This window comes from Pelodiscus sinensis, chromosome 16, assembly GCF_052426305.1.
Source record: "Pelodiscus sinensis isolate ZL-2025 chromosome 16, ASM5242630v1, whole genome shotgun sequence".
NCBI lineage: Eukaryota > Metazoa > Chordata > Testudines > Trionychidae > Pelodiscus > Pelodiscus sinensis.
This window is the reverse complement of record NC_143067.1, coordinates 676,795-689,438: the sequence shown is the minus strand read 5'-3', so window position 1 is coordinate 689,438 and position 12,644 is coordinate 676,795. Positions and strand designations below refer to the sequence as shown.

The window sequence follows — 12,644 nt, the reverse complement described above, 5'->3', positions numbered from 1 at the left end:
GTCTTAACTATCTTGAGCAATTTGGAATCATCTGCAAATTTTGTCACCTCACTGTCTACCCCTTTGTCTAGATCAGGGGTGCCCAAACTTTTTTCAAAGAGGGCCAGATTTGATGAAGTGAACAAGCGTGAGGGCCGACCATTTTGCCTGACATTCTTTGAACCATTAAAATTAAATGCAAATTAACTATTTTATGCAAAGTTTATTGCAAACAGCATACTTTTCATTTCGTCACATGGATGACAAATCTAAACAGGTGTTAAATCACTCTGCCTTTCATATCTGAAGGCCAGATGAAAAAAATCCAGGAAGCTGAAATATATGTCAGGAACATTGTAAAGTACATTACATATTATTGGTAATAAAGGTTGTCTGTCAACTTTTAAGTTCAAAAAATATGAACAGGAACATAACACCAAGTATACATGTTGTGTCCAAATATATTTATAACTGATTTAGACCAACTGACATTAACTGAGATTTTACAATGTATTCATCTCAATACATATGGATTTGTTGGGGGCCATAAAAGATAGATATTGCCAAATTACCTGTGGGGCCGTATTAAACCGGAACACGGGCCGCAATTGGCCCGCGGGCCGGACTTTGGACATGCCTGGTCTAGATCACTTATAAATAAGTTGAACACAACAACAGTTTGGCTCTCACTGGGGCTGCAAGACACAATACTACATACTAAAGGATGCTGGTTTTCCAGCTAACAGCAGCCCAGTTGAAGATAAAATAGATCCCCTTTAATATCCTCTTCGCAGCCCCATGGCTTATAGATTACTTGTTTTGCACACCTGATTATCTTAAGTGTCTGTCCTGCCCCCTCACTATAAAAATCTAGGCACCTTCCACAAAACAGAACTGCAATAGCAGATTTTAAGAGACTCAGTCACCGGGCCTTCTCTTCTCCAAGTTCTTTGCTTGGGAGAGGGTTTTATGCTGGTGACATCCACAACATCTAGACCTGGATTGTCGTGGAATCCAGAGCGTCCAACTACGGCCTGAGAGAATCTCAGATTCTGCATCTTTTGTATTGTCTATGTGTAAAATCACAGATAACAAGCGACACGAAGGACTCCAGGAGTCCATTAGTTCCCACAGAAAGATGGCAGGGTATCATGCTGGAGAGCCGAGGACCACTCCAAGTCCTAAGTTACTTCTGAACTACTGAATGCCAAACCAGTGCAGCTCTTAGCCCCAGAACTTCACTAAGAGGCAACAGTTGGAAATAGGTGAGCAGCAGCACAGAGGGTCTTCTCACATAGATGGGGCCATAGATGGGATGAAGCCCATGCTCCTCCAACAGAAGGACTGCGCCAGCTTCCAGAAGAAACAGACAGAGCTCAAGATAAGACTCCGCCTAACAAAGGGACATTGGAGATTGGCTACTCACATCATTGAATGCACAGCATTTCTGAGCACAGGCCGAGGCTTCATCCCAGAGCTTACACTTGAAGTAATATTGGGCTAGGTAGCGGAAGGCAGTGCTCACCTCCAGGTGCTCCACTATCTCCTAAAGCACAGTGCAAAAAACAGCAAAAGCTGGTTTCAGTTCTACATCATTCTCCCTTACTTCTTCCACCTGTCACTTTACTATCAACTTACCCCACAGGAATAGATATCCTGGATATATTTGATGTAGCACTGAGCAGCCTGTTCTGATTCATTCAGCTGTTCATGCAGCCTAGGAAAGGAAACAAATTGGGTCAAAAAAACATGAGATGGAAGAGATCCAAAAGCAAGAACTTCTATCTGTCCTGGACAGGCCTTTAGAAAGGGTCTCTGCCAAGTACAAACAAGTTCCGGACTGTGCTGCATAAGAATGGCCATACTGGGTCAGACCAAAGGTCCATCTAGCCCAGTGTCCGGTCTTCCAACAGAGGCCAATGCCTGGTGCCCCAGAGGGAATTAACAGAATAGGTAAGCATCAAGGGATCCCTCTTCCCCTGCCACTCATTCCCAGCCTCTGAAAGACAGAGGCTAGGGACACCATTCCTACCATCCTGGCTAACAGCCATTGACAGACCTAACCTCCATGAATCTATCTAGTTCTTTTTTGAACCCTGTTAAAGTCCTGGCCTTCACAATATTTTCTGGAAAAGAGTTCTATAGATGGACTGTGCATTGCGTGCAGAAATATTTCCTTTTGTTGTTTTAAACCTGCTACCTATTCATTCCATTTGGTGACCCCTAGTTCTTACATTATGGGAACAAGTCAATAACTTTTCCTTATTCACTTTCTCCACACCAGTCATGATTGTATAGACCTCTATCAGATCCCCCCTTAGTCTCCTCTTTTCTAATCTCTCTTCATATGGGACCCGTTCCAAACCCTTAAAATGTACTTGCTGCAGCCAGGCCCAGTTCCTTAGAAGCAGACAGACAATACCCATTGCCTCAGAAAGAGGGTACCAGACCATCCATCAGGACAGCAATTAGTTACTAACATTGCTTGCCAGTTAGTTATGGGTTTCTAGGTTCCTCAGTGGACAACACATGCAAACAGGGGCTCTTTTACAGAACTGGGGCAAGACATAAGGCTAGAAGTTGGGGTTTCCATTGACCAGGGGTGGAGATTCCTGAATGAGGTGGGGTGAGCCACTCACGTCACCAGCTCCATGGGGGTAGGGGCACCAAGATGCAGGGCTTGTTGCATTAGAGTCAACAATCCTATTTGACATTCAATACCACTGCAATGCTTCAAACAAGCCGTGTGCAAAGACCCCTCAGCAATCTGCCCCAAACTGGGCAGGAGGGGCTGAGAGAGAGGAGAGAAACTACTTTTGTCTAAGGCCTGAGCCTTCAAGCCCCAGGTCCAACCTCAAATACACAGGGAGGGAGCTCAATCCCATCCACCCCTCCAGCTGGGCATGCTGCTTGCAGGGCTTAGAACACAAAGAGGCTCTCCCAGGGGCGCTCTCCTAGGTTCTTTCCTTTCATCCCCCATCCCAACACCCCCAACTCTGCTCTCGCCTCCACCCCACACACTGCACTAGCTTGCTCCCCACCCCACACCAGACCTCCCCCTCCTCCCACCTTAAGTTGCCTCCCTACAACAGCCCCTGCTCCCAACTCCTCTACTCTCTGAACCCCCTCCCCCTTCTCCCCAAAGCAGCCTCCCAAACCAGGCTTACTCCGTCCACTTATCCCCCCGTCTCCTCACAAAGCCCAGCTCTTGGTCCCCAGTCCCTTCCACCACTGGCCTCCTTCCACCTTTCCACTGCTGTCTCTGCAGCCAGCAGTGGATCAGACCCAGAGCTCAGTGGGGCCCATGCTCAGTCCTGGGAGCTCTCCAGTTCCCTCCTCACCTGTTGCAACCTGACAGTCTGTTCCTCTGTGCCCCCAGGTTGGACATGTTCTTGGCTGCTGCTGGGGCTCAGAGCTGCCCCGCCTCTGGGGCCAGGCAGGAAGAAAGGCTGCACCAACTGAGTGTTGGGCTGGGTGCTCAGGCAGCTGTGGCGGCGGCTGCTGGACAAGAAGCCCAGATGTGCCCAATGTTGCCATAACCGAGGCTACCACTGAGAAGGTGCAGCCCCCACTGCTGCTCCACCTCCAAAAGCCCAGGATGCCTCCCTTCCTCTGGGACGGAGTCTGGGACCTGTTTAGCCACCAAGTGTGGCTGGAGCTCTTGCCCCAAGTGTGGCTGGAGCTCTTGCCCCAATGTCCCTGCAGCTCCCCTCCTGCCTTGGGGATAAGGGCCACTGTGCCCCCTTCAGCATCTCACGAGGGCAGAGGTAGTTCCTACAGCCCATGGGCTGGATGAAATTAAGCAGCAGGCAAGATCCCACCCATGGGCGATAGGATGCCTACCCCTGCCAGAGGGAAACCACTCACCCAGCACATTGAAAGAATACCCAGCCCTTCAGATCTCAGTGCTTTTCACACTGAGAAACACGCCGAGTCATACTCACTTGGCTAGTTTCACCAGTGCCATTTTCTCCACATCCCCCACCGCATAAGCTCTCCAATAACACTGCCAAGGAAGGAGAGAGTCACACAAGCCGCTCAGCACAGGGTCTTCTCTGGCATGCAGTGAGTGCACCCTGGTCACATACAGACCCAGTCACTGCAAAGCCCTCAAGCAGAGATGCATGAGGAGAGCTCATTTTCTGGAAGGCCACAGCAGACACCAGCCCCAGCTCTGGGCAGATGGTGAGGGCACAACTTCCCCCGAAACCACAATTCTAACAGGAACTTGCACACAGCTCCCCCACACACCCTGGGATCCAGGTCAGGACTGAAGGCATAGGTGACAAGTGGTAGGGGTGGAGGGGGGCACCGACTTCGCCTCTCCCTTCCCCTTTCTCCGCTCCCACCTCATTCTTGTCCCAGCTCTCCACGCTCACCTCTCACCAGCACTCCCCGGAGCAGCGCTGCATGGGCTGGAGCCACCTGGCCTGTGCCTTCCCCAATGCTGCTGTTGGTGAGTGGAGGAAGGGAGGGCTGCACTCAGGCCTCCTGCCGCTGATGCTGCCCCCCGCTCGCCCCCACCTGGGGTGGTGCACATGCTGCCTGTGGCTGAAGGTAACCGAATAGCCATTCTGACCACTATCTCCCATCCATGACTTTCTAAGTGTGCAGTTAAGACCGTGTGGAAAACCTAGAGAACTAACGTGCCCTGTGCCTCTAGCTGCTTCCTGGCAGCTACCTGGATACCCAGCCTGCCCTGCAGCACTTACCTTTTTAGCTTCTACCAGCTGATTGAGTTTCTCATAACACTCTCCCAGAGCAACCAGCATACGGGAATCGTTGGGCCTGTGAGAGACAACAGCCAGTCATGCCACCTCAGAACATGTACTGTCTCAAGCTAACTAACCGATGAAATCCAGCACAGCCTTACCTGAGCTGGTGGGCCCGTCGGTAATAATACAGACAGTAAAATGGCATCTTGAGGATCTCATAAGTTTGCCCAAGTCCATACCAGGCTCTGTAGTCCCTCTTGTTCACCTCTATTGCATGTCTGCCAGAGAAAAGAGAAAGTGGTGTAAGCGTTTGGAAACTGGAGGTTTCAAAGCAACTCAGTGCATGGGGAAAGGAATATGGACCAGTAAGAGGCCTCCTAACAAGTCCACACAAGACACTCCTCCACTTCCATCCAAATCTGTCACTACCTCATGCACACTCGAGGCCATTCTCTGCCTCGCATGGCCCCTGCACACATACCTATAAGCTTGGATAGCTGCAGATGTGTTCTTCATTTCCATGTACTCATGTCCCATGAGGGTCCAGGCTCCAAGATACCGAGGGTTCAATTTCAAGGCTCTCTGGAAATAGAGTGCTGCTTTTTCATGCTGAGAGCGCAGACTATAGTAATTCCCTAGAGAAGTAAAGTGAACAGGAAAAAGAAGAAGGGGATTAGGAAGCCAGATACAAGCTGTGGCATCTATTTTTTTCATTTAAATTAGAGAAGGGAGAAATCTATTAAGGCAGATCCAATTAATTTCATAACTCCAAGCCTTAGTCTGACCTCTGTTCTGGCATTATGTGTCCAGAACCAAACAACAGTATTACAGGATCTCAGAGCTGCATAGAAAGCCCACCATGCATACGCCCAACCATCGCCTCTGTGTCAACACTGCACTGACTTCTAATGCAATACCGTTTCATCTGCTGTTATACCTTGAGCGAGAGCTGCTTCAGCCAGCCTCGCCTCAACAGACCTGATAATAATTCATGTGGAAAGAGATCAGCAAGCCACCTTTCCATCAGTATTTCCTCTAATTTTTTCCATCCATGTGACGAATGTTATGTGACCCAAAGCATGTGCAGATGTACACCACCAATAGAAACACATGCTGCCAGCTGTCGACACTTTGCTAATTGGCTGTGTGGCACTTGAATCTCTCCTGGGTGGCCACCCACGTGCTCAGCTTACAGGGAACACTGCTTCCCACCCCTTGCAGCCTCAGGGACAAACTGGAAGAGCTGCCTCTCACCTATCACACAGCACGTCTCCACACGATACTTGTCAATCTCACACAGATTGTGAGCCAGGTAACTCAGCTCAGGCTTCATGCTCTGTTAGAAAAGAGGAAGGAGACTGCAGGGGGGGGAAGTGTGACACCACTTCAGAGGGAAGAAGGGTGGGGAGATTAGAAATGCACACCTGTATGTATGTCCCAAGAGACACGTTCACATTCATATGACTGGACTAACTTAGCTCAGGTACTCTGCTCAGAGGCTGTAAAATACTTTACTGCAGAGGAATGTGGATGACTCACCCGAACATACAGCAGGTTGGAGAAGGTGTCCATGTTTTCTATCCTGTATGGGTCTTGTTTCCTTAGTTCATTGAAGATAGAGAGAGCTTTGTCTATGTCTGCAGACAGAGGAAGTGCTGCTGATTAATGCAGAGATTGTAGCAGGAGATCCCACTCCCCACCACCCTCTGCCATCAGCTGATTTCACTGACCTCTGATATTATGGTAGGCAACTGCAATCTGGGAAATTATGTATGTGCTCTTGGAAAAACCCGCATCAATGAGACTCTGGTATTTCTGCAGAGCTTCTTCTATCAGCTGCAACTCTGTGTAAATGTGTGCCAGGAAAAACTCCTTCATCCACGTGTCTGGCAAGGACAGACCCTTCAGCTGGCAACAACGAAACAAAAAAGGGACACACTAAGAGGATAATCCACAACACCTCAATGCCTCCTGCAGAAGAGAGAAAACATCAGCTCTCTCTTCATCCAGTAGTCAGATCTTTAGATGACAAAGGCAACAAAGCCTTCTCCTTAGATAGTAATTCTACCCAGTGATGCAAAGATCAAGACACAAAAGCGTGAACTAAAGGATTCTGTCAACTTAATATCAGATACTTCCATAGAAGAGATCCAATCCTGACTACAGATTAATAGGTATTTTTAAGGCCAGAAAGTTCACTTTGATCAATCATCTAGTCTGACTTCTGTACAACACAGGACATAAAATTTCATCCAGTTACTCCTGCACTAAGCTCAATAACTTACTTGGCTAAAACATACCTTCCAGAAAGTAGTGGGTTGTGCCCACGAATGCTCACGGTACTATATATATTTTTGATGGTCTCTAAGGTGTCACAGGATGACTTGTTCTTTAAGTTACAGACTAACATGGCTACCCCTCTGAGACTTCTAGAAAGACATTCACCATTGATCTGAAGACGACAAGAGATGGATAATCCACAGCTTTCTTAGCAGGTTACTCCTATTGTTAAATCATCCTCACTACTAAAATGTATGGCATATTTCTCATTTGAATTTGTCTGGCTTTAACTTCCACTAATTGTTTCTTGTTATGACCATATCTGGTAGATTAAAAGGCCCTTTGGCACCCAACATTCTCTCCTCATAATCAAGTCACTTTTTGATCTTTTTGATACATAAAACCAGATTGGGCTTAAGTTTCTTAGGCATTTTCTTTACCCCTCCCCCCATGTCATTTTTGTGGTTCCTCAATTTTTTTTAAAACATGGTCACAAAAATGATCACATATAATATTCCTGTATCAGTCTTAGCAATGCCATATACAGAGATAAAGTCATCTCACAACTATTGTTCACACTTCCAAGTATCACATCAAGCCCTTTTTGCTACCCCATTGTCCTGGGAGCTGATGGTCAAGTGTCACTAGGACACCTGAAACCTTTTCAGAATCAGAGGAATACCAAATACATCCCCCAATTGGTAGGAATGACCTGCATTTCTTGTTCCTAATTATATGACCCTATATTTGACTTTATTAAAATACATTTTGTTTGAATGGGTCCAGTTTACCAAGAAATCCAGATTGTTTTACAAACATGATTGCCCTTTCCTTATTTGCCATTCCATCAATTTGTGTATCATGTGCAGATTTTAAAGTTATTTCCAGATTACTGATGAAAATGTTGAATAGCATCAGGCCTATACTAATCCCAGAGACCCCCCCACAGAAACACCTCTCCTTGATGAAGACTGTTGACAGCTACATGTTGAGATCTGTCAGTTAGCCAGTTCTTAATCCAATTCAGATGGGCTTTATTGATATTGTACTGTGCTCTTCAAAAAAAACCAATCAGAATGGACACGAATATCAGATACCCTATAGAATTCTAAGCATGGCTTCCTTTTTGTTCTGTTTGTGTAGAGCATGTAGCACAGTAGGGCTCTCTGTGTGCTGGCACCCAGAATCCGTTTCATTACAAATGAAGCAGTGGTTCTGAGGCATTGCAGAAATACAAACAGTGAACAATACGTTACATCTACACAGTTACCTTCATCCAGCAAATGTATTATCTTGTCAGAAAATGAAAATCAGATTTGCTTGATAAGGCATTTTCTATATTGATTGGGTTTAGTTAATCAGCTGTTCCATTCTTCTGTCAGACCAATTGGCCTCTTACTACCTAAGTCAACAGAAAGTTTTTGAATACTGGCACATTAGACGCTCTTCTAGTCTTCATGAATTTTCACAGAATTTATCAAAAATTAACATTAACAGCCCAGAGAGCGCCTCAGACAATTTTTGTAGGATTCCTGAGTGTAAGTTATCCACGCCTACCGATGTAAAAATATTCAGCCCAGCAGTTGCTGTTTAGTATCATCCTTAGTCACTAATGGACTGGAAAGTAGTTCATCCTCACACACAATGAAATAAGTCTGCTTCTTTTCAGCAACAGAAAACTTATTGAGCTCTTCTGCCCTTTTAGCATCATTAGCTATTTTACCACTGACATCTAGTAATAGGGCTCGACAACATTAGGATTTCTTTCATTCCTGATAGACTTAAAAAATTTCTTAATGTCCTTAGCCACCCCAGAGATTTTGCCCCAAAGTTATTAGTTTCCCTTATCAATTTTCTACTCTTCAGTAACTTCTCCTTTATATTGACTGCCATCTGTGACATAGTGGGGGTGCCATCCACTCTTGTGGCCCTGGATCCACGCTGGTTCTGCATTCACTGGTTGCTGTGTTGTGCTGTATGCTGGTCTGCAGAGACTCTGCGTGGGTCTGTGTACAGTGCCCAGTGGGGGATGGCCTCTGAGGGGAGGCACGTAGGCAATGGCTCAGACACCTGACACCTAGGCTAGGTGAAGGCTATCTGAAAAAGCAAGGGGCGTGGCCGCCTGGGGGCTAAGAGTCCAGATGCTGGGGGTCAAAGCAGTCTTGGCTGGGGGCAGACTATGTCCAGTACGAGGGGGTGGGAGGTAGGGGCCTGTGAACCCCTTTCCACCAAGAGGACTAAGGCTCTGCCCTGGCTCCTATGTTAACATCGACCCCATGCTGTGCTGTATCTCTGAGAAGCAATAAAACCTTCTATTCCACTGGCTGTCAGAGTCACATCTAGCTGTAGATGGGGGTGCAGGGTCAGGGGCTCCCCGATGGGCAATCACACTGTCTAACTTGCCATGTGTTATAATCTTTTGTTTCTAACTGCTGCCCTCGCTTTCATAAGGGGTTGTTGGACTCATTCTCAGGTGGAAAAGTTAGAGAGAAGAACATTCCATTGCCAGACCCTATCTGCAGAAATGTATTCCAGACTACATGGTGGTAAATACTTGCTGCACAGCAGCAGTTACAAGAAAATGACCAAAAGGACATTATTCCATCAACCACTGGCTTATATCACAAATTAAAGATAAATTTTACCATCTCTTTGTCTGTGATCAGATTACAGAGTTCCAGCCAGGCTCCCCAGTGCAAAGGCAAAACATGGACAGCTTCAACAAACACATCAATGGCCTCTTTTACCAGGTCCAGCTTCCGCAGCACAACACCATACCTGAGCAGAGAAATATACCAGTATAGCTCTTTGTATCACACACCTAGTCATAACCACACAAAGCAACAGACAAAAAGAAAAAAATATCAAATTTCCCCAGTGACAAATTCCCTGTTACAATGCAACAGAACTAGAGTTCAGTTTAACAGGAGCCTTACATCATTCTATAAAAAAATTGGACGAACAAAAAACAAGCCACAGAATATAAACTTTGAGCCCAATTTGTATTTTTCATAGTGGTTTGAAAAATATTACAGAGAGAACCATTAAAAAATCATCCTTCTGGAAACTTTTCATCAGTGTCTCACTTTTCTGTGTCACCCATTTTGCAAAATACCTAATTCATGCTGAGACCTGTCTTTTGGCCACATGGTTGCTTCTCCTGTATTGATTCCTTTAATATCAGTTATACGCAAGGTAATGTGAATCTAGGTATGTGAATGGTTAACTAGGAAGCCTAACCCTTAATAGGTGAGGCTTACCAGTTAAATGGTGGGGGGCTGGAGCAGCCTCCCCCGCCAACCTGCTTGCTGCAAGATCACTACAGACCCACAACCCAAGTCTCTAACAGAACTAACCCCAATTTCATCCACTACCACACAGAGCCTCTCAGAATAACTTAACCAATTTTGCTTCTCCTATTTTTAATCACTGTAAACCACACTCCTATACCAAAGCCAGGGATACAATCTAGGACCTGAACATCAGTGTTCTATAAATGATGAATAACTACATACATAATTCCCAGGGAAAGGTGCATCAAGCCCTCCTCCAATGAATGTTTTAAAAGGGGCCTGCACTTAAGCAAGCAATAAGAGTCTAAGCAACGGATCTAAAGATTGGGAGGGGAGGGTTCAAATCCCACTGCAGATCCATGGAGACAGGGCCAATAGTATGATTGCATCTAATTCAAACAGTGAGAACATAAGAACAGCCATACTGGGGCAGATCAAAGGTCCATCTAGCCCAGTATCCTGTCTTCTGACAGTGGCCAATGCCAGGTGCCCTAGAGGAAATGGATAACCATCAAGTTATCCATCCCTGTCATCCGTTCTCAGCTTCTGGCTGAGGCTAGGGACATCACCCTGCCCATCCTGGCTAATAGCCATCAATGGACCTATCTTCCATAAAAATTGGCATCCCATTAGCTATCTTCAGTCATCTGGTACAGAAGCTGATTTAAATGATAAGTCACATACAACAGGTAGTAGTTACAGGCAGTCCCCGAGTTACGCGGATCCGGGATTTTCTCGCCCCGGACAACGGGAGCGGCGGACGCCCAGTCCCGCCGCCCCTGTCCTCCGGGGCGAGAAAAGCTGCTCTGCCTCTCCCTGGTCTGCTGGGGGGGGAGGGGAGAGGAGCCAGATCAGCGCCGAGATCCCGCCTGGGTCCTCCGCGGCTTTGCTCAGCGTCTCCCTGGTCTGCTGGGGGGGGGGGGACACGCAGCTAGTGTGCCCCCCCCCCCAGCAGACGAGGGAGACTGGAGCAAAGCCCCAGGCCTGTGGTAGAGCAGGTGGGGCGCTGCTGGTTGCTCCTGCAGCACCGCTCCTTGGCGCTACTGGACCAACCCGGCAGTACCCCAGCTGCTCTGCCCCAGGAGTCCTGATTCAGCCGCTGCTGATCAGTTTCAGCAGCGGCTGAATCAGGACACCTGGGGCAGAGCAGCTGGGGTGCTGCCGGGTTGGTCCAGTAGCGCCGAGGAGCGCCCTGCCCTGGGCTTCCTGGAATCAGCTGCTGATCAGTTTCAGCAGCAGCTGACTTGGGGATGCCTGGGGTTCTTAAGTTGAAACTGTATGTAAGTTGGAACTGGTGTCCAGATTCAGCCGCTGTTGAAACTGATCAGTTTCAGCAGTGGCTGAATCTGGACGCCAGTTCCGACTTACATACAGATTCAACTTAAGAACAAACCTACAGTCCCTATCTTGTACGTAACCCAGGGACTGCCTGTAAGCAGTTTTAAATCTGAGTTTCTTTAGAACTCTTGGATGAATGCCATCTGGTCCTGCCATCAATTTGTTTAATTCATCAATTTGTTCCAAAACCACCTCTACTGACACTTCATCTCAGGCAAGTTTTCTGCTTCTGAGGCACTCAATTTTCTTTTCTGCTATTTGAGTCTTTTGCTAGTTGCTCTTGAAATTTTTTTTGGTCACTTGACTTGCCTGAGTTTCTGCTCTCTTCTGTTTTCCTCAGTAGGATTTGACTTCCAATTATTACTTTTTTTTGCCTCTACCCACCTTTTATTTACTCACTATCTTTCTTTTTTTCTTCCTCTCCTTTTTTCCCCCTCTCCCCTCGCCCCCTCTCCCCTTCCCTTATTTATTCTTGGATCTGGACTTCTAACACACCTGTAATCCGAAGAAATGGGCTGTGCCCACGAAAGCTCATGATACCATCTATATGTTTTATTGGTCTTTAAGTTGCTACTAGTCTGTTTGCTGTTTTTTAAGTTTCACCGTTTATTCTGTTAGCCATAGCAGGAATTTTTTTTTTTGGTGTCCTTACTGATTTTTTTTTTTAAATTGGAGTTTACACTTAAATAAGTCTCTACTATAGTGTTTTTAAATGTTTCCATGCAGATTGCAAGCATTTCACAGCTGTGACTATTCAATTTAATTTTCATGAATTAGCGCTTTCACTTTTATGTAGCTTCCCTTTGTGAAGTTAAATATTACTGTTATTGGGCTTTCCTGATATGTTCCTCACCACAAGGATCTTAAATTCAGTTATGTTATGGTCACTATTACTGAGCAGTTTAGCTATATTTAGTTGGACCAGATCCTGTGCCCCAGTTAGAAGACTAAATAAAACATTGCCTCTACTGTTGTGGGTTCCAGGACTAGCTGCTCCAAAAGCAGTCATTAGAAACTTAATCTCTGTATCCCATCGTGA

The 12,644-nt window shown here is 46.4% G+C and overlaps 1 protein-coding gene across 2 annotated transcripts in view; it reads right to left on the bottom strand.

Moving 5' to 3' along the window:
* CDC23 (cell division cycle 23) overlaps nt 1-12,644 on the bottom strand; it is a 28,846-nt gene that overhangs the window by 4,456 nt on the left and 11,746 nt on the right. The window contains exons 6-15 of one of the 2 annotated variants that reach the window (XM_089769376.1): nt 9,620-9,752; nt 6,425-6,602; nt 6,234-6,349; nt 5,949-6,030; nt 5,176-5,329; nt 4,853-4,972; nt 4,692-4,767; nt 3,924-3,985; nt 1,618-1,696; nt 1,406-1,525 (exon numbers count right to left, since the gene is read on the bottom strand). In XM_089769376.1, the coding sequence (XP_089625502.1) occupies nt 1,406-1,525; nt 1,618-1,696; nt 3,924-3,985; nt 4,692-4,767; nt 4,853-4,972; nt 5,176-5,329; nt 5,949-6,030; nt 6,234-6,349; nt 6,425-6,602; nt 9,620-9,752 (1,120 nt within the window). The remainder of the gene's footprint in view (nt 1-1,405; nt 1,526-1,617; nt 1,697-3,923; nt 3,986-4,691; nt 4,768-4,852; nt 4,973-5,175; nt 5,330-5,948; nt 6,031-6,233; nt 6,350-6,424; nt 6,603-9,619; nt 9,753-12,644) is intronic. The other variant, XM_006121631.5, reaches the window with a different exon arrangement.